General features: G+C 37.0%; 1 protein-coding gene across 5 annotated transcripts in view; it reads right to left on the reverse strand.

The window, feature by feature from the left end:
* The window catches only part of SATB2 (SATB homeobox 2), a 192,684-nt gene that overhangs the window by 63,269 nt on the left and 106,971 nt on the right, over positions 1-22,444 (reverse strand). For all 5 annotated transcript variants that reach the window (XM_059928421.1, XM_059928420.1, XM_059928422.1 and 2 more), the window contains one exon: positions 16,627-17,099. In XM_059928421.1, the coding sequence (XP_059784404.1) occupies positions 16,627-17,099 (473 nt within the window). The remainder of the gene's footprint in view (positions 1-16,626; positions 17,100-22,444) is intronic.

A 22,444-nucleotide genomic window follows, 5' to 3' on the forward strand; every position in this document is an offset into this window, starting at 1 on the left:
ATTATTATGATTTTCATATTCCTTCAACAATTTATATAGTTTGCTCCAAATCGTTAGTGTGTAAAATACATGCTGATACTCAGAAATATTTGGGAAACATTACCATGACTGGCTCTATAAAATTTACTTCCAAGTTTCTGTACTAGCCCTTGAGGCTTCGTCTGGGACGGGTGAGAAACTGCCTTTGATCGGCCCTTAAATCCTCTTAAATCCTTTAAGAGAGCAAGAAGAGAACCCAAGCCTGGGCCAGGTTTTAGGAATCTGAGCCTGAGCCCATCAGACCTCCCAGGTCACTCGAGCAGAGGTCACTGAAGATCATTACTGACTAGATTTTAACAGATATCTCTTCTTCATACTTCCTAGACATTTGTAATTCTCTACGATTAGGTTATGTCTCCCATTGATTATCTAGAGAACCCCCAAATTCAATACGCCTATTGCCAAAAAATGACAGATCAGTCTAGTAATTCACTCCCTATTTACAACTTGGTACAAAGCTCATAAAAGAATGGAAAGATTAATAAGACATAGATTCTGCTGCCAAGGAGTTTACTATACAATGGTTTACAGAAGCACAATGTGAAATATAAGTGTCATAAATTTCAGACAGAACTAGTACCATCTCAGTTCAAAAGAGGGTGAAAGTATTGCCAATCGCAAGACTCAGGGAAAATGTTTTGGAAGAGGTGGTATTTAACTTGGCGGGGATTCAAAATGTGCATAATGCATAGACATAGAGATAGTGATGAGACCAGGCGAAGGGGGAGGGCGAATGAGGGACTGGACAGTATTAGAACACTTGAAGAAAAAGAAAGAGCATGACTAATCCAGAATACCAAGAGAAGTTTCTGTTTCCTTAAAAGCTTAAAAAAAAAAAGTGCAAAAACTGATAAAGTGGTAGAAGACTTTTTGAAGTGAAAATAATACAGTCCACATTAATATAATTCAGAACTACTGGAGTATACACAAACTAACCAGCAAACACTACCCCCAAAATGAAGTGATATTAGATAATCTGTTCAGCCTCTTTGTCACCTGCAACAAATTAGGCTTTCAATATGCAAAACATCTTCCTTCCAGAAAAACAAATGATCATGATTCCATTTAATTGTAATTTAATGAGGCATAATTTACTTTTTAAAGTGATATACACCAGGTGTGTATTGAAAAAACTGGCCCAGCCAAACCCCAGTGCTATTCTTTGGAAAAAGCCTCAAACTAGCCGGAGACTATTTTCATTTCTGTAAATTATATTTCTGTTCACATATTTATTCTAACATAAACTTTTGAAGTTAACCTCCGAAATACTCATATATCATATAACATACATAGCATATCATAGTTTGAGAGTGTTAGGTTCCAACCCAAACAAAGATAGATATTAGAATGTCATATAAATCCCAAAGAAAGTTTATATGTACTACTGATTGCAATGCCAAAGGGAAAAATATATGCTTGCCACTTCTACAGAATCATTTGGACTAGTTATTTTAGAGAAAATTAGCCCTATTCCTTTATAATGTATTTTAATTATTAATTGTTGGATGTATTGATAAAGTATATAAGCTTTCCTTTTCAGAAATCAAGTTACATCTCTTTAAGGGTATATGGGTTGAAACACATTTACTTTGTAGTAGTGAGTCTGAAAATACATTTTAGTTCATCATTTGCTTAAAACAAATGATGTCCTAACCAATCAAGTTTCAAAGGCACATATACCCCCATTTTACAGATTAAAATTACAGAGGGTCTGAGGTGGAAGCGGCCTTGGCACCCATATGGGCTAACCCCACATCCTGCCACTGAGCATGACCTATTACATAGTTCCCTCTGAAGGTACTCTTCACGTTTCACCACTCCTTTTGCATGCTTATTGGTTAGCCTTAACTTTATACAATTCTGAAATGTCTGGTTCCAGCTGACATGAGAGCCAAAAAATGGTATCCTCTTATGAAAACCAGGTGATTCCAAATTCTTAGCCTAATTGTACAAAGTGAACTCTTCAGTTTCAGTGGTTAATAATGCACAGTTAGTTGAAGCTGTGAACTCAGCTCTTGGCTGAAGAGAGTATTGACATCCTACCACCTGAAAGCTGACCTAACGGAATCAGTTCTCTCCTAACCTCCAGTCTCATTTCCTTCTAGACGTTCCTGAGAGGCATGTTCTCCTCTGCTCACAAATATAAACAGGTTTCCCTGGGTCCCATATTCATAATCTACAACCCCACTACAAAGCTGACTGCTGAAATTCATTTGTGTTATGCTAAAAAATACTCACCTCCCCCATCACCCCCTAGAGTACCGCTTAGCCATGAAGCCAGAGTACTTAGTCTGATTTGAATAAAAGGCATACAGGGCACAACAATGACAATTTGATTTTTATTATTAAAAATGATGTGTTAAACCCTCAAAGAAAATGTTGTTATTGCATTAGTTTAATAAAAACCTCTCTTTTACTATAATATTTCTTTATTAGAAAAGACAGCCTATGCATATAGCACTTTTGTACCATGGGGGTAGATAGAATTGAGCATCTAAAGGGAATTAATGTACTCTGCAAATATAAATGCATATACAAAAGTAACATTTGCAGACAAATGTTGTTGCTGTAGAGATGTATTCTGTAATGCACTAAAAGACTATGTATATATCTGTATATGTATATACACTGCAGTTGGCAATACTTTCTCCCTCCTTTGAAGGGAGATGGCACTAGTTCTATTTCACATTTATGACACTTATTATCTTTACATTGTGTAACTATAAAACCTCTTTCTCCCATCATATAGTAAACTCCTTGGGAGGAGAATCTGTACATTTTGTGCTTAGTGGTTAGTTGGGGATATACAGGAATACAGGGCCCTAAGAAAGCATCAAATGCATATTTCTCATTTTTCTGGAAGTAGGAGTCCCATCTTTGCTAAACAGTCAGCAGCAGGCCCTGATGGACCACATATTAAAAGCCTAACTCACAATAACTCAAGATCTTCCCATACAACCTATTGACAACGATAAGATAATAAATACTGAAATTTTGTGCCATGCAAACTCCACTTTAGAACAAATATTCCATGCACCCCAAACCTACAATTTATTAAATGAAAAACACTTCCCTCACAGACAGGTTTCTTTCTAGTATATATAATAAAACTTCGCTTGTGCCATCTGACACATCAGAATACTGTAAGCATGCAAAGCAAAGTTAGTAGGTGCAACAGAACATTCTTGAAACCAAAGCAGTCTGTACTTTCTTAACTGCAATCCCCTTGTCCAAGCCACACTTCAGCATGTACCATGGAGGAACTTAGCCAAACCCAGATTCCTGGCAACTTTACTACTTTTTACCTACCTAATCTATACAACGATAGATGCAATTAAATAAACAGTCCTATGTCATTTTCTTCCTTCCCTTCTTATCTCTAGGAAGTCTTACGTACTGGAATGGGGGATGGTGCACAATCTAAGTCAAAATTTTCTAAACACATTAGCACCAAAAAGCAAAAGCAAATACAGAACTGAACAGGTTCCTTTTGGAAACATTTACCAGTGGTGTTCTCAGCTCTGGGCACATACATGGTTTCTACTAACACCTCAAGTACCTGGCACCATGACTATTGAATTCACAAAGTGCTGGGCCCTGGTTATTCCTAGTTTCCATGAGTAGTCTGTGAAACAACTGTTGGCAAACTTCCAAAAAATTTACTAGCTTTGGCTACTTTGTCAAAACATTGGCAAAAATAGTACTTTCAAAAACAAAACAAAACAAAAACATACATTTATTGCATATTTATATCTCAAATGTATCAAATGCATTCAGATATAAGAAGAAAAGCAGTCTATTAACATATGAGTTGACTCCGTCCTGAAATAATTATAAAACATTATTTTTTCTTGCTGAACATTTTCTGCCTTAGCTTCAGTCACCTCCAGGGTCAAAAGCACCTGTTCTTACACAGTACATGCAACATATTACAGTACTTATCATACCACAATGGGATTACTGGTTTAAAAGTCTGTTTATTCCTCGTACCTCCTTGAAGGAGGGACTGTGTCTTTCTGCTCTATGATAACAGAAATGATTGAGAAACAAGGGGATATGAGTATGAGTTCTGAAGTTAGAATTGCCGGGCTCAAAACTGGGCTTCAACTGGACAAGGATTAATTAATCTCCCTATGGCACAGTTTCCTCACCTGTAAAATTGAGATAATAATTGCACTTCCCTCAGAGGATTCCCTAGAGAGCTTATAACTGTACCCTATATGTGTTAAATGTTCAATAACCGTTAGCCCTCATTATAACCCTAGCATAGTCTCTGAATGCTTAATAAATATTTGTTAAATGAATGGATAAATAAAGACAGAACTAACATCAAAGTACATTTCTTATTTTAAATTTGCAACTTCAAATATTCAAGGCCCTCCACTTATATTTTGCTAGATGTCTTCCCATACAGAACACAGAAAATATTAAAAAAAAATTTTTAGGAAGTATAATAATTAAAATTATTTGGGATAGAGGAGAATGTAAAACAAGATTTAATAAATTATCTAAAGCAAAATGACCATATGGACATTCAGGACAGCACTAAACTAAGATATTCATTTATACTTCAAGGAAGTAAAACCACTTTCCTTCCTTAAGTAACTTTTAAAATCAGCCTTAATCTGCATCATTGTTGAAGCATGGGTCACAATTATTAGTGGATGATAAAATTAATTTAGCATATCATAACTAGTTTTTTATAACAAAATGCAATTAAATAGATTAGAAATTACCACAGTGCTTCATACACGTATTGTTTCATGAAGGCTTTTTTTTTCTTTCATGAATAAATATACAGACAGATAAAGATACAGTTGGAAATGAGATAGAACTCAAAACAGACATACATACATACGTGAACAAATGTGTGAGTGTGTGTATGTGTACTAGCTCATGATGTAAAAATTACTTCTTACTGGGTGTTGCAGTCAGAGATATTTGAAAGTAAATACTGTTGTCTACAGGAATAACTTTAGGCACAAAACTTGCAGATAGAATTTAAACAACCTTGTAATTTCCAGTGACTTCAAAGTGATTCAGTTATATTTTTCTCACAGAATTTTTGGCCTTTAAACTTAATTCACTTTATTTGAACAAACATGCACTTAACCCCAGGCCAAATGGTCATCATTTCAATCAATGGCCAAAAAAGGAACCATTTATGTATTTTCTAGTTACTTTGAATAAGCAAAGGTGAAAAGCATATAAATAATGGAATCTAAAGCTAGTGTTTCCTTATATTTCTTCTATAAAAATTCTACTTTAATTATAAACATCACCCAGGACTTGGAGAAACTAGTTAAATAATAAAACTAGGCTTTCCCACTAAAAGTGCAGGTCTCTACTGAGACACACTCACTAGAAGTGAAATACCTTACTTAGGACAGAGACCCCCTCATCTGTGTGAAATGAGTCAATCACTCCTTGTTAGAGAATAGTGACAAAAACTTATAAAACCATCATCAAAAGGCAGTCTTTTTGAGTAAAGTAGAAAAACCTGAATTTTCTATAATAGTTCAGCAACTAATTTTTAAGGACTTTGCACACTGATCGGGGATGAAAGGAATAGATAGAAGAGTGTGCTGTCATATTTCTTTCCTCTGATTCTTCGGTACAAGTTTTGTGAAGGACGGGGAAAAAGGAGTCTTCATATTTTCTTTTACATAAAATGCTCTATTTCAATTAGATTTAGGAATGGGAATAGGGGTGGCATACGTCTGACAGCTACTGAATCAACATTCTCTTTACCCAAAGCACAAACAGAACCAGCATCTCCCCCACGCTTTTTGGCTGAAATTGCCTAAAAAGTGCTAATTAATGATAGTCTTTATATGTAAGGAGGACTAAATTGAGACCACTATCTAGAGGGCCATCCTTAAGTCACTGAATAACTCTGAGACACTGCTATCCTAGGAGATATTAATATTATTACAATCTTTAAATCTATGAATTCAAGCCAGTGATTCTGAAATGAAAGAGTACCTATTTTATGAAGCTTGCAGGGCCATCTTTTCCTACTTTATTAATTTAATGCTGAAATCAAAAGAGGGTATGCTATTTGCTTCAAAACCCAATAACATGTTCATGCCTGATCTGCAGCATTTCATATTTACAGCCCATCTTTCAGCTGGAGGACTTCCTTTTTCTCACAGGTTTCCTTGTCATTTTATAACCAGCTTACTGGACCATGGAGTCAGGACCCCTGGATTTACATTGTATTCTATTCCTGTATGACTTGCTGAGTGCCTATATCTCTACTGGATATTGAGAAGTAATGACTTGAGACCAGAGGTCAGCTGAGAAAGAATTCTAAATATCTTGGAGGTCAAGTTTTCTACAAATATAAACCGTACATGTAATTAAATCATGCCTACCTTTGGCTAACAATATGTATAAATCAAACACAAAGTTAGAAGAGAAGATCCCCCCAACCCCAAAAAAACTAACTGGTAACACACTAAAAGCTCAGACTTCCAAATATTTTGGTTGCTAAAATTTTCATTTTGTTGCTACACATCTCTTCCTAACTGTGCCACTTCGAAATATGTTTAGTAAGTCCTTAGACATTTTTAACCTTAATAATACGGGTGGGCAAATACTATAAACACAGTGCCAATAAAGCATAAAAGCAAAGTCCATGTCATTTCACACAAAGACATTTACATTTCTAGTTGTTGACCTTACTGCCAATTTTCCTGATACATAATTCAATTTAATTTTCCAATCTGTTGAAAACATTCTCTGGTTGCTGAGTGACTTCATGAGCTGTATTTATGACCCTGGCCTTAAGTTTTTTCAAATGATGTGGCTTTGATAGGTAAACAGCAGATTTTTTACAAAGTCTCATAAAAAATAAAAAGTAGGCAAATAAGGACAGGTCAACCAAATGAGTTCCCAAAGGATTTAAAAAATCCTCTTCTCTATCAGGTAAAACCAAGATGAACAGCTTTCTCAAAAAAGGTCTTTGACAAAAGGTTGTAAATTGTGTAGCTTTGTGACTTTTTCATCAAACTAAAGAAGGAGCAAGACACCAAATTAGAGGCCTTTCTGTTGCAGAAGAATAACACATTTTGCAAAACACACAAGAGCTTCTACTGAAAACATGTTTCTAAGAATTGGCTCAGGAAAGCTACCTGAGACACAAAATGAACCCGAACTTTCTGAGTTATGGCATAATCTGCTAGAGGAAAAAGAAAAATAACTACACTGTGTAAATAACCAATGTGGCAAAAGTCTCGTTTTCAAACAATACAAACCTCTTAATGCCAATTCTTTGTGTATGGATATTCCCTGAACCTCACCTTCAAGGTAAGGGGATAGTGGTGCAGACAGGGGCAGAGAATCACACCTCATTTCCCTTTGCTGGCATTCTAATGCTCCCATTCACACGTGGCAGGGCATTCGTTCCGATGGATTTAGCCTAGTTTCGATCAAAGCTTCCTCTACTTCATTTAACAGATTTGCTCAGATGGAAGGTCTCAGAGGAGAAATAATGTTAGTAAATGGGGGATTTCTGAACATATGAATATGTAGGTCATTGGATTTTTAAATAAATTAGAGAATAGTTTATCTATTAAGGAAGATTTACTGTACATATTTCATGAAACCATTCTTATTATAGGTCAGTGGACATCCCCTAACCATTCCTGGGCAATATTAAGCCTTGTAAAATAGTCACAAACCTTTTCATATAGTCATAAGCCCCTGACTGATTTTTTTTAAGTCCATAAAGTGACAGGGGCAAAAGAATCCTTTAGGTTAGGATTCATAATTAAACTGTCAAAATGCAAAGATGTAAACACAGTAAATAGCCAAGCAACTTATTTCATGTCCGTAGGACTGACAAGTGAAAGTGTGCCAACACTGAAATAAATTTGGGATAGAAGCAAGGAAAAATGAATATACAAAAAAATAAAACTTGACAGAGCACTGGTCTTATTACTTCTTGAAATTATCAGCCTAACAGACCCATTTGCATCATTGACAGAGCACTGGCGATGCGGCAGGGCTGAGAAGCAAAGTTACTCTGAAACACACATAAATCACATAATTCATCTCTGAGACTCAGTAAGGATGGCTTTAAGTCAAGTTTGAAAGATCTTATAGGGCCACATATTCAATGTCTGTTTCTGTCTTATTCCTTCTCTCCCTCTCCCCCATCCCTCTAACCAACCCCCCCCACATTCAATATCCACAAGTAAATACGGCTAATATCACTATCAGCCCACTGAATTCAGGGGACTCAGTTTAAAATAACAATAATGATAATATTTTCAACAGAAAGTAGTACAGTAAAAAATTCTATACAATTCTATATTATTTCCTTAACAACATCTTGCTCATGATTTATGAACAATACTGATAATATTTTCAAAACAAAGTAGTACAATAAAAACCTCTATACTATTCCCATAATAACATCTTGCCTTAGATTTGTGAAGGTAGTAGGTATAAAACTGAAGATAAGTTTTATTCAAACTACTATCCCATGGCATAACCAAATGCCAATTAGACTAGCAGTGACCTTGATCTATAATCTGGGATAAAAAGCACATCCTGAGATAAAGATTCCTGTGCAAGTGATTTATTCAGGAAGTGCTTCTGAGGGAAACTGGTGAAGGAGTGGGAGAAGCAGGTCAGAAAAGGGAGGAGATCCAAACAAAGTCCCAGCCTCAGCCTGATCCTGCAGAGAGCTCTGGAGGAGAAGTCACACTTCAGTGCTGTCCCTGCTATGGAGGCAAGGAGCTGGGTTTTCACCCTCCTGCACCTATCAGACATTGGTTAAGCATTTCCAGCTCTCTGAAGAACCTAGGGGCAGGAGAGGAATAAAGACACAGACGTAGAGAAAGGCCTTGAGGACACGGGAAGGGGAAAGGGTAAGCTGGGACGAAGTGAGAGAGTGGCATGGACTTATATATACTACCAAATGTAAAATAGATAGCTAGTGGGAAGCAGCCGCATAGCACAGGGAGATCAGCTTGGTGCTTTGTGACCACCTAGAGGGATGGGATAGGGAGGGTGGGAGGGAGACGCAAGAGGGAGGAGATATGGCAACATATGTATGTGTATAGCTGATTCACTCTGTTATACAGCAGAAACTAACACAACATTGTAAAGAAATTATACTCCAATAAAGATGTTAAATATATATATATATATATATGGAAATTGAAAGAAAAAAAAAATAATACAGGATACAAGAATATCTGAGACTCATGAAACAACCTGATAAAATTGATTAAATCCAGTTTATTCTGAAAAAAAAAAAAAAGACACATGCAACCCAATGTACATTGCAGCACTATTTACAATAGTCAGGTCATGGAAGCAACCTAAATGCCCATGGACAGACAAATGGATAATGAAGATGTGGTACAGCAATCAGAGAAGAAAAAGAAATAAAAGGAATCCAAATCGGAAAAGAAGAAGTAAAGCTGTCACTGTTTGCAGATGACATGATACTATACATAGAGAATCCTAAAGATGCTACCAGAAAACTACTAGAGCTAATCAATAAATTTGGTAAAGTAGCAGGATACAAAATTAATGCACAGAAATCTCTTGCATTCCTATACACTAATGACAAAAATCTGAAAGTGAAATTAAGAAAGCACTCCCATTTACCATTGCAACAAAAAGAATAAAATATCTAGGAATAAACCTACCTAAGGAGACAAAAGACCTGTATGCAGAAAATTATAAGACACTGATGAAAGAAATTAAAGATGATACAAATAGATGGAGAGATATACCATGTTCTTGGATTGGAAGAATCAACATTGTGAAAATGACTATACTACCCAAAGCAATCTACAGATTCAATGCAATCCCTATCAAATTACCAATGGCATTTTTCACAGAACTAGAACAAAAAATTTCACAATGTGTATGGAAACACAAAAGACCCCGAATAGCCAAAGCAATCTTGAGAAAGAAAAATGGAGCTGGAGGAATCAGGCTCCCAGACTTCAGACTATACTACAAAAATACAGTAATCAAGACAGGATGGTACTGGCACAAAAACAGAAATATAGATCAATGGAACAGGATAGAAAGCCCAGAGATAAACCCACACACATATGGTCACCTTATCTTTGATAAAGGAGGCAAGAATATACAGTGGAGAAAAGACAGCCTCTTCAATAAGTGGTGCTGGGAAAAGTGGACAGCTACATGTAAAAGAATGAAATTAGAACACTCCCTAACACCATACACAAATATAAACTCAAAATGGATTAAAGACCTAAATGTAAGACCAGACCCCATCAAACTCTTAGAGGAAAACATAGGCAGAACACTCTGCCTATGTTTTAATAGACATAAATCACATCAAGATCCTTTTTGACCCACCTCCTAGAGAAATGGAAATAAAAACAAAAATACACAAATGGGACCTAATGAATCTTAAAGCTTTTGCACAGCAAAGGAAACCATAAACAAGACGAAAAGACAACCCTCAGAATGGGAGAAAATATTTGCAAATGAAGCAACTGACAAAGAATTAATCTCCAAAATTTACAAGCAGCTCATGCAGCTCAATATCAAAAAAACAAACAACCCAATCCAAAAATGGGCAGCAGACCTAAATAGACATTTCTCCAAAGAAGATATACAGATTGCCAACAAACACATGAAAGGATGCTCAACATCATTAATCATTAGAGAAATGCAAATCAAAACTACAGTGCGATATCATCTCACACCGGTCAGAATGGCCATCATCAAAAAATCTACAAACAATAAATGCTGGAGAGGGTGTGGAGAAAAGGGAACCCTCCTGCACTGTTGGTGGGAATGTAAATTGATACAGCCACTATGGAGAACAGTATGGAGGTTCCTTAAAAAACTAAAACTAGAACTACCATACGACCCAGCAATCCCACTACTGGGCATATACCCAGAGAAAACCATAATTCAAAAAGAGTCATGTACCACAATGTTCATTGCAGCTCTATTTACAATAGCCAGGACATGGAAGCAACCTAAGTGTCCATCAACAGATGAATGGATAAAGAAGATGTGGCACATATATACAATGGAATATTACTCAGCCATAAAAAGGAACAAAATGGGGTCATTTGTAGAGTCTCTAGGATGGACCTAGAGACTGTCATACAGAGTGAAGTAGTCAGAAAGAGAAAAACAAGTATTGTATATTAACATATATATGCGGAATCTAGAAAAATGGTACAAATGATCCGGTTTGCAAGGCAGAAATAGAGACGCAGATGTAGAGAACAAACGTATGGACACCGAGGGGGGAAAGCAGTGAGGAGGGGGGGGGATGAATTGGGAGATTGGGATTGACATGTATACACTAATATGTATAAAATAGATAACTAATAAGAACCTGCTGTATAAAAAATTAAATTAAATTAAATTTTAAAAAAAGAAAAAAAAAGAAGTAAATCATGGGGTGGGACAGTGGGGGGTGGTGCTGGGGGAGGCGTGAAGCATGGAAAAAAGGGCAGGCTTGTTATCTGCCTCAGCCTCCTCTGGTGTATCACATTACTTTGTGACCACAGGTAACAGAAATGCTTAGAAATGTGTCATAGGATTGCCTGAATATTAATGATCAGGTCAGAAAACATCACGTTTATCTTACTCTTCTCATAGGGTCCCATTTGCCATAAAAGTCTTTAGAGACATGAAAAGTAGGGCTAACCTTTTCTTTCAAAAGTCTAGCAAAGAAGTAAGCGATGGTGCTCCGAGTATATTTTATATAAGGTCATAAGGACAAAAATAGGCTTCTACTATGCTGATGGCTCAGATAGGATGTGATGCTCTGCTACTTCCTGCATCTAGAATTACATTAGTCTCATGTCCAAGCTGAAGATTCGACATCTTGGCATTACATGATCTCAAACGTGCTGTTTCCCTTGCCCAGAACATGTGACTTAATTTATGTTCTTAGTTTGCACAGTATTAAGAAACCAATAGAGAAATGTAAAAAATAATAATAAATAATAAAATCAGATTGGCAAAAGGTTGTCTATCTCTGACTCTGGCAGAAGTCATGACCTTGCCATGAAGTATGGGTAGGGGATCATTTTATCAAACAAATATATTTTATGTTTATAAAAGACACACTGATTAAAATTAAAATGTATTAACAAGCAAGTTCTTGGAAATATAGCTCCATTCCCTTAATTATGTTACTTTACAACACCAAATGATATAGTGGCAATGGATCAGACACACGAAGTAATTAATCGTTTTTCTTTGAAGAACTGTTATTTTCAAATGCTATTTATTATGAATTTGAGCTTTTCATCTGGAAGTCTTAAACATGAAAAACTAGACTATTTTTTTTTTACAATTCTAGATTCATTTATGAATGTTGTGCATGTGATTTTTGTTCTACACACACGCACACACACACACACACACACACACAGAGGAACTAATTGCTAGATTTGTTCTTAGCTTAATCATCAAGAACAAATCCAGGAGCACAAACTATAGGGTGACAAATCAAATTGCTTTTTATTGAATTTGATAATAAATGAGTAATAGTTATCACGAACTATTTCTGAAAAATATTCAGTAAGCTGAGGATATGCTACATATCAGTAAAACAACTGAGTACAAGACTAATATTGGCCTTAGGTGTCCATCTAAAATCTGATTTTGTTTGCTTTAAGAAAAAAATGTTGAGATTCTTTTCTATCCAAAGATTAACAAGTTGTTTATGTTATTATCCATAAAGTTAATTATTTGTTTATTATAGCTGACAAATCATTTTACCACTCATGTGATAAAAAAAAAAAGCCTACCATTTGGAAAATCTACAGTTGGTTTCATGGGGCATAGTACACCATATTTTCCATTTAACAATGCTGCTGGTGAAACCTAGCTGTCCAACCTTGCTGTTAGTGACTACAGTATATACAGCAGAAACAATCTGTCTGTTGACCTCCAGCTTAAGTTCAAACTATGTCATTCTGTCAATACCATCTACCTTGATTAGGTTGGGCTTTATACACAACAGGTTATGATCCCAGAGGGATGAAAAGCTTTCCCAAATTAAAAGCAGAAATTTAAAAGGAAATACTCATACATTCCTATGCAGTTTCTATTTGATATCCTCAAGGCTTGCCCATGAACTCAAGCTCATGTTGATTGAATGTGAATGTTTCTTTCTGGGTGTAGCCATCTTACAAATTTAATGGCAGGAGGAAAATAATAAAATGTGTTCCATGCTTCAATTAGACCTTTTATAACTTGGCACTTGAAAGATGGCAATGCCAAAGAAAAATCATTAATCCCAAAAAATAGACAAAAGGAGTTGTGCAGGAGAAGACAGACCTCCAGGAGTCTAGGGCCTTGGCAGAGCATTTCCTCACACCAACACGGCCCGCCTTTTGTCTAGCCTCATCGTGAGTCTTCTTCTCTCATGCTTCATGCTATTTGGATTAAATGTATACTGTATTTGATTCTAAAATCCAAAGCAATACGACCATGCTCTCAATTTTATCCTTATCCAAAGGAGCGGTATAAATAACCAGCAATAAAATGTTGGCTAGCCTTGAAATGCCTATTCGTGAACATGAATGATAGATGAAAGAATGCACACGCGCACACACACACACACACACACACACACACAGAGAACTGCAAGATACAGACTAAAAGGCACATCCTTCTACTTTGTGTTTTATAATAGTATGCAACAGACTTGCCCAAAAGGATCAGAGTTCTTCATAACCCCAGTTCAGATAACTGTAGACACACAAATGCAGCCCCAGTACTTTGAGTCACAAGAGAATAGCGGTGGAGTGATGTTTGGAACATGTGCAGCCCTCTGTGAACCTCCAAACTCATTTTCAAATGATGTATTGACTCTGTCAATAATAGAATGTATAAGTTAGCTAGGAGTCATGGAGCAAGAGATTTCACCCCTCTTGGTCTCCTGCCACACCTAAGCTGTCAGCACCAAACCTCAAACAATCCCACTGCGTTTCTTCCCTGCTCCTACTCCTGCAGTTCCAGCGTGGCTGAAGACTGTTACCAAACCACAGTGGTTGGTTCCATCACTAGTTCATGCTGTTTGACTTCAGCTGAGGCCCCAAACTACCTCACAAATTCTTCTATCTCAAATTGACTCCCTCTCACATTCAAACTGTCAACCCATTTCTGGTCTCCCTTTCAACACCAAATTTTGGAAAGAGTAATTTGCAGCCACTGCTTCTGTATCCTCAAGAGTTAATCACTCCTGAACTCCTAAATTCTCTCTCCTCCCTTCACCACTCTAATGAAATTATACTCTGAAGTTTGCCAAAGATCTCTCCCAACCAATCGCCAAATCTCATGGCACGGTTTCAAGCTTCCCCTTCCCAGACTTCTTAGTTTTCCAGACACGGACCAGTCTCCTTCTGGAAACTCTTTACCCAGGTCCTCTCTACTTTTATCAGCATCTCCCTTTTCTTCCACCTCCACCTGCCCCCACCTCTCTGGGCATTTCTCTGTCTCTTTTTCTGGTGTTAGTAGTGCTGGTGGCCTCTCCCCTCCATCCCCCGTCTCTTTAAATCCCAGGCTCTGTGAATAAACTTCTAATCTCTTTCTCTAACCCTGACAACTCTTCTTAGCACTAAACTGTTATTTTCAATGACTGCTGCACATCTTCACTTAAGAAGTCTGCTAGCACTTCAAAGTCAAAATAGCCCAATCCAAAATAATCACTTTAACCTTACTGGAACCATCTCTTTCAACGCCCTCCTTGATTCTCTAAATAATTTCACTTTATTCTCAGTCACCAGGCTCAAACCTTGGTGTTATCTCCACTCCAGGCAGTTGCACTGTCAACTTTACTCTCACAATGCTTTTTGACTGTACCGTCTACTCCATCGCCGTCAGTCTTGTTCAAAACTTCTACACGTTTCAGCTGGACACTTAAGGTGGCTTCCTAAATGATATTCCTAACCCTCTTGTTATCATTAAGGGGAAGAAAGTCTTCCTAAGATCCAATTCTGATCACTGGATCATAGCATATTCCTACGTAAAACCTTCAGGGTTTCCAGTGCTTACTAAATAGAGTTCAAAGTTCTTAGCACGGCCTCAAGACCTTTTCAGATCTGTTCCCTCCACCTTTAGTTTTATTATCTAGCGTTGCTATCAACTACCAACTAATCCCGCCTTTTTCTGAATCAACACTTCTTGTGAATTTTTTTAGCCTAAAATACCCTTCTTCTCCATGTTTTCCTGTTAAATTTTATTTATCCTTCAAGGTCTAACTGCCCAGCAACCTCATACTCAAATCAGTTGTTCACATATGTGCTCACCCACGATCTTTTTCATCTTTGCATCTACACAGAGCTTGGCTTCCTGCCTTGCATTTAGTAGGGTGGCTAACTTAAACCCACCGTCCTCTTAAAGACTTACCATACTCACTCTACTGGCAGCTAATGACTCCTCATGAACACCCCCTGCAATCACTGCTCACATTATCCTGCACTATTCACCTTACTTCATATTTTACTCTAATTATCTGCGTATATTTTTTTTTTCATTACCAGGTTGTTAGCTCCTTAAGATTATGCACTTTTACTTTTTCGTTACTCATACAGTTGGTCCTCTGTATCTGCGGATGTGAAATCCACAGATATGAAGGACCAACTGTACTGCACCATTTTATATAAGGGACTTGAGCACCTGTGGAGTTTGGTGTTCGTGGGGGGTTCCTGGAACCAATCCCTTGCAGATATCAGAGGGACAACAGTATAACAGCTAGATTACTAGTTCGCAAAGTGTGACCCAGACCAGCAGTATCAGCATCACCTGGGACCTTGTTAGACATGCAAACTTCTGGGTCCCACCCTAGACCTGGTGAATCAGAAACTCTGGGAAGAGGCCCAGCAATCTGTGTTTTAACTGCCTTAAAACAGTGTGATTCTGATGCACACTCACGTTTAGCACTGGTGGGAAAGAACTTCTTAATTATAAGCAGCCCTCAATAAAATAAGACATAAATAAATAAACTGTTTACCGTCTTATCATTTAATATTACTTTTGCACATAATTCCCTCAAAACATTAAAAATCTGAGTAATTTACCCATTTTTACTTTATCAATATCTTAAATCTAACTTGTACATTTTGAAGGGTTTATTAAAAAATTATAGAAATGATGACATATAGTGATATTCTCTTTATAAAGTTCAAAGACAAGGTAAGTAATAGATTGTTTGGGCATGAATAGTTCTAGAACTAGTTTTTTTAAAAAACAAGGAATGATAACCACAAAATTCAAGATCAGGGTTACGTCCGGGGAAAAGCAAATGAAAAAAAGGGAGGAGAGGAGGAGCACATAAAGAGACCGAAGTCATTGGTAACATTTCAGGTCCTGAGCTGGGTGGTGGGTTCACAGACATCCATTACATTACTGAAACTGATTAATTAATTACAGCCAAGTATGGATCAATGGTGATAGTATTTCATGAACCGAGGATTATTAATTACTCTAATTCTACATGCTCTGAGATCCATAAAAAAAGTTTTAAAGAGATAAGAAAGAACTAATACTTGCCACAATCTGTCCTTAGTATTATTCTGAATCACCAATTGTGATGTTCATTGCTAACGGTACCTGTGTGCGATTGAATGCCACTCTTGCAAAGACAGCTTGGGACACACTGGCCCTCTTCAGCTCATCTCTGACTTGCTGGTAGATATCTGGAGATACTTCCACAGAAGAGTTGGTTGGCTCTGGCTTAACTGCTCTGGGAATGGGTGGATGGTTCAGGAACTGCTGGTTGATGGCTTGAGGGTGCTGGTGAGCCAGGAGCCGGCTAACGGCAATCTGTTGGTTTATCAGATGGGCCATGGCGATTTGTTGCCTGACAAGTTGTGGACTGAGCTGGGGAGAAAGAAGACCAGGGCTCATGATGGGCTGTAACGCGGGCACTTGGTTTCGGATTGGAGTACTGTGGTGGATTTGGCTATGAGAAGACTGTTCGTTGGCTTTCCCCAGGGATGCCAGCTGGTTCATATTTGGTAAATGCATTGGACGCTGGCCCAGAACACAATAGTCTGAAAGGTTTTCTCGTTCCACTCTTTCCACTGTTAAAAGATAAAAATGATACTGCATCATTATCAACATTGGCATAATTTGCTTCTGATACATGTAGTATTAAATTATATTTTTGGTATATTAATGACGTAGACTTTTTTCATACAAAGCTGGAAGCCCCGGAGTAAAAGTGAGTTATCCTTTCCTGGAAAATGTTACAATAATAGATTTTTCCATAGGTTATGATATGAAAGTAAAAATATTTGCCACTTCAATCTTCTTTAACTCCTAAAACTAGGCATTTTATTAAATAGCCAAGCCAGAAACCACTAACCATTACAAATTCTAAATCCTCTGATATTCCCAAGCCGTATCATCTCCCTCCGTGATAAAAACACCAGCTGTTTTCATCTTCTGTAGTTTGTGGTTAATGGTGTAGTTCATGGTTATCAGGAAATGACAAGGACAACGTCTCCTGTCAAAGTAACTGCTACCTCCTAATAAAAATCTCACATAAATACTATTATCCAGCTATGGAAACATTTATACAAAATGTCTGTCACATAGTATATCCTTTCATCTCCTCACTTGCTATCTTTTTTATAGGAATATTTCTTTAAGAAATGGATATTTTAATGATGGTGATATGCACTAGGATAAGAAAAAAGTCTCACAAAATTAATAACATCGCCTTCATTTGCCATTAAATAAAATTCTCCCTTTCTCCAGGTTATCTACCTTTTATGTTTTGTTGAACTTTAGTAAAGATTTAAGGAATAACCTTGAAAGGGAGAAAAAAAGAAAGTATCATATATGTTCATACATGAGGCAGATTCTTTTCTTCCCTCAGGAATATTCCTCAGGAAAGAGTCACATGAGAGTCAAATCCTTACCTAAAACTCTGTATTACATTATTATGTAAAGCAAAGGTTTGTTTGGGGAAAACACATTAGGCTGAAACAACCTCTATCCTTACTAGCTTTAAATGCTTATAGATGTAATCTAACAAAATCTGGTTTTTAAAGCAAAAATTCCTCACAGATTTAGTAAATTTTTCCTACAATTGAAAGTGTTTGATATGATAATGCAAAAGCTTATTAATATAACATTAAAGAACATTGGAGTGGTTACATGCTGGAGAGCAGAAAAGTATTCACCTATAAGACAAATTTTTAAAATAACTGCCCCCCTTATACACAAATAGTGCTTGTAAATTGGTATATGGTTTACAGTGACAGAATCATATTTGATCAAAAAAGTACTGAGTCTCAAAAAATTTAGGAAATTATGTGTGCTGGAAAACTAGTTGAGATGACTCAAAGTGATGACAAAGTCACTAGAACCAAATCACATGCAAAAAATTTGAATAAAATCAACCAATGAACTATAAAGGCAAGGAAAGTGATATTTCTAAATTAATATTTTATGTAATATGTGATTTTCAAATACATATGTGGAAGTAAATTAATACATTAACAACATGTAAATAGATATCTGATCATTTTATCTATATTTCTAAAGGTTTTATATATTTAAAACTTCTCATTGGGAAAATAGATAAACATCCACATCTTGGGAGCACCTTATATTCAGACATATACAGTATTTCTTCCTGCTTTCTAAAAAAACTGAGTGATTGCTTAACTTTCCTATGAACCCCTAAATAAGTCAAAAGTTTACCTCAAACTTCTTTAAGAGTTCAATTTCCAACCTAATCCTTTCAATGTAATTCATATAGTTTGTAGTCACCTTTCTTTCATAAGGTTCAAGGTGAACAAATTATTTTAATCTTATTCTCTAAAGGCAAACATTTTTCAGTCATTGTATTAATTAAACCTTAAGGTATACAGTCTGGAAAACCAAACCAAGCAAATGGTCAAGAGCCTTTAAACAAGGTAATCTAACACAGTTTTCATAGAACAGAAGTTACTAAGTTCCTTATTGAAAGAAGTAAAGAGACCACGACTGCTTCCAGAGTAAAGTCATACTTTATAGGCAGAAATATTTGCCCTCAGGTAGACATTTGATTCGCTTTTGTTTGTTTGTTTGCTTTTTAATTCAGCCAAGATAAAGGTAAATTCAAGTAGCAAATTATGTTTTCGGGTACTTAAGAAGCAGACGGTTTATCCATTTCTTTTTCTACTTAAAGAGCATAGAAACACCCTCTTAATGCATACATTCTTTGCTCAAAAGCCAATTTCCCAAAATGTCAGTATTTTCATCTTTCAATGACTTAATTACATTTGAGTTACTTTCTTAAGATACATCTAAATCCCATCATTAATAAAAAAACATGTCAGAGCTCCATGAAACCTCTATGAAATTGGTGCAATAAGAATCAGAATAATGTCAGTCCACAGTCCTTTAAGATTATACATAATAATTCTCCTTTTTCTTATGAGTTCCCAGAGCATCATAGTCTCATATAGTTAAGAACAGTAACTATGGAAGCATCCTTAGAGACATGTGGTAACACCATGTAGTACTAACTGATTAGTAAGCCGTAATGAAGGCATTGCAAATGCAAATGCCTACACATGCAGGTAGAGCACAACAGCCAGAGAAGCCAGCCGCAGAGATACTAGGAGGAGAGAGAGAAACCCTGCCCACTCCAAACAAGGCAGCCACTAACTTGATTCAGCCAGTTGTCTTTCTCATATTGTCATTTCTTTAGATTTTTTTTTCAAAAAATTGAAAAATCTGGATTTTTACATGATAGCTCCTAAATTTAGGTATTGGCAAATAATTCTATTTTCAAAACACAATAAAAGCCAAACAAAACATTTCTGAAAACTAGATCCTGCCCATCCATGGGCTACCAGTGTCAAAATTTTGCCTATGAGACTAAAGACACCCCCTATGCTGTTAAAGAAAAAAATATTCAACAACACTTGTTGAAGATGTTAAGGCAGACCTTATCCAGGACCATCGCAATGGGTATAGGGACCACAGCGATGGGATTTTACAGTGGGGAGAGAGATTGGGCCCAACTCCAAATACAGCATGGGCAAGTGGGAATTTATAGCCAAGGAGCAGGGTGGAGGTCAGGGGATGGAAAATTACTAAAAGGAAACATCAGGAGTAAGTGGGATTCTGGCTAAACCAACCTAACAGGATTCTTTGCTAAAGACAGGCCAGGCTGATCAGACATCACCTGGGGGATGGTGGAGGATGAGGAACCTGATGAGAATGAGATACCGAGGGTGATCAGATACAAGGCTGGGGGGTTCTGGTTAAACTGACTTAGCAGGGTTCTTGTAAAACTGGATTTTACAAGGAAGTGCACAGATGGACCTAGGAGAAGGTTCAGGAGCCTGTCTAAAGTTTGGTCAAGCAAAGAATCTTTGTCAATGTTCTCCAGTCCCTGACAGCTCTATCAATAAAAGCCAAGTTCTTTACTTCCAAGAATAAAGAAAAAAAAAAAAACTGATCATCCCAACTTTAAGGATGCCTAAAAATCAAATGCTCACCAACAGGCTGCATCTCTCCTGACCAAGGCGGTTCATGGTTTCAGGAACGGTTTGCACAGATTTTGCCAAATCTGAAAAACTTTTTCTTTTTTTTCTGCTGCCACTCTTATACAGATAATATCAGAATATATTTTAACCTCTTATGTCACAGCAGATGAAATACAAACGCTTAAAAAAAAAGTCAGAGGAGCATCACAATGTACCAGACTCAATCTGAAAACTGAGCCTGGGCCTTCAGTATTTCTTTTCCCTTTTCTTTCTGGCCTTCCTTCCTTCCCTCCCTCCCTCCTTCCCCTCTCTTCCTCCCTTTTTCTTTCTTTCTTTTTAAATTATTTGAAAGTAACCACAATGACTGAAATGTGGACCTAACAGCAGTGCCTGATTTTGTGTTTTGCTTTTTCATTCTGATAGAAAACATCATGTTAAGTCTATCTTAAACTAAACCAAGACCAAAGGTAACTCCCTGGCTCTGAGGGCCCATCTTATCTCTGCAATACTCAGCCATGGATCAGAAATCCTTAAAAACATGAAGGATAAAAGGCAGCAGTGCCTCTCGTGACGAACGCAATGTTCACATTCACAACAGAAAATATTCTCAATAAAGCCAAAATGCTTACTTATTAAAGAGACATTAAAAACACAACTGCTTCCAGGACTTTACATCAGAGCTGCAATTTAATTCACAGTGAATTTGATTCTACGGTTGCCAAAGTCCTAAAGGTAATGTGTGGAGTGGGAAGTGCCTGGGAAGGAATGATTACCCCAGCTTCAAGTACAAGTCCCCAAACAGAATGTGGCTTGAGGCTGTTGAGGCAAGTGGGGCTGAAATATTTCTACATCGGGTAGCTGAGCAGCTCTCTGTAGCTATTTTAACCTCTGGAGGAGGGTCCCAGTCCTGGGGCCTTGCCGGTGGATAATTCAGATCTGGAGTCTGCTCAGGTTTCTGAGAAACTCCCAGTTCCAGTAAGGACCTTGCCAATTCCTTTGAGCTTTCTGGGATTGAGTGAAAATTGCGAAGACTGGGAAACAATTATGTAACCACCCTCTGAGCTTCTGGGGTTCTATATAACTCCAAAGTAGGAGAGGCCTTTGCAGCCCTGTATTGGAATCCCATGGGCTCCTGAAGCCTTCCCAAACTCAGAGAGTTGATGTTCTAACCAAGAGCACCCTACGAACATTAGCTATTCAATGTCCAAGACCGCTGGCTATGGCAGGTTGTTCACAGGCAAGAAAGTGACACTCCTCCCCAGGGATTTATCCACATTACAATGAAAAGATATTCGGTTCAAAAATCTCATTTTATTTCATGCAATTTTAAGTACATTTTGAAGTCAAGTACTTATTTTAATAATCACAAATCCATGATATATACGTATTTTAGGTGGTTGCAAGAACATTCTAAATACTCAAAAAAATGTATGTCTAAATATAAATCTTGTCTTATATTCCTCTCTGGCACTTAATTTTTATCATAATTTATTTATTGCAATTTTGGGTAAATATGTTTTCAGCTGTTGGGAAAGATGTATGGTATAATAGTTAAAAGCAGAGATTTCTAAGCCAAACTGCCAGGGTTTAAATCTCAGCTCTACCATTTGGTAGATGTGTGACCTCGGGTAGCTTACTTAACTTCCCTGTGCCTTAGTTTCCTTGTATATTTAATGTGGGTTAAAACTTATGCCTACCATGAAGGATTACTGTGTGATTAAATGAGAATATATATCAACACTTAGAACAGTATCTGTCACTATGCAGTTTACCATTACTATAACATTCACCTTGCCTGTGTGTGTCTGTGTCTGTGTCTGTGTGTGTACTGGCATAGATGGATGGACATAAATTGTACATTTCAGTTTTGCGCTAGGTCAGAGATATTCAAAATATAGTCCCTTGAACCATCAACATCCATATTACCTGGAAGACTC

The sequence above is a fragment of the Balaenoptera ricei genome, chromosome 7 (genome assembly GCF_028023285.1).
Source record: "Balaenoptera ricei isolate mBalRic1 chromosome 7, mBalRic1.hap2, whole genome shotgun sequence".
NCBI lineage: Eukaryota > Metazoa > Chordata > Mammalia > Artiodactyla > Balaenopteridae > Balaenoptera > Balaenoptera ricei.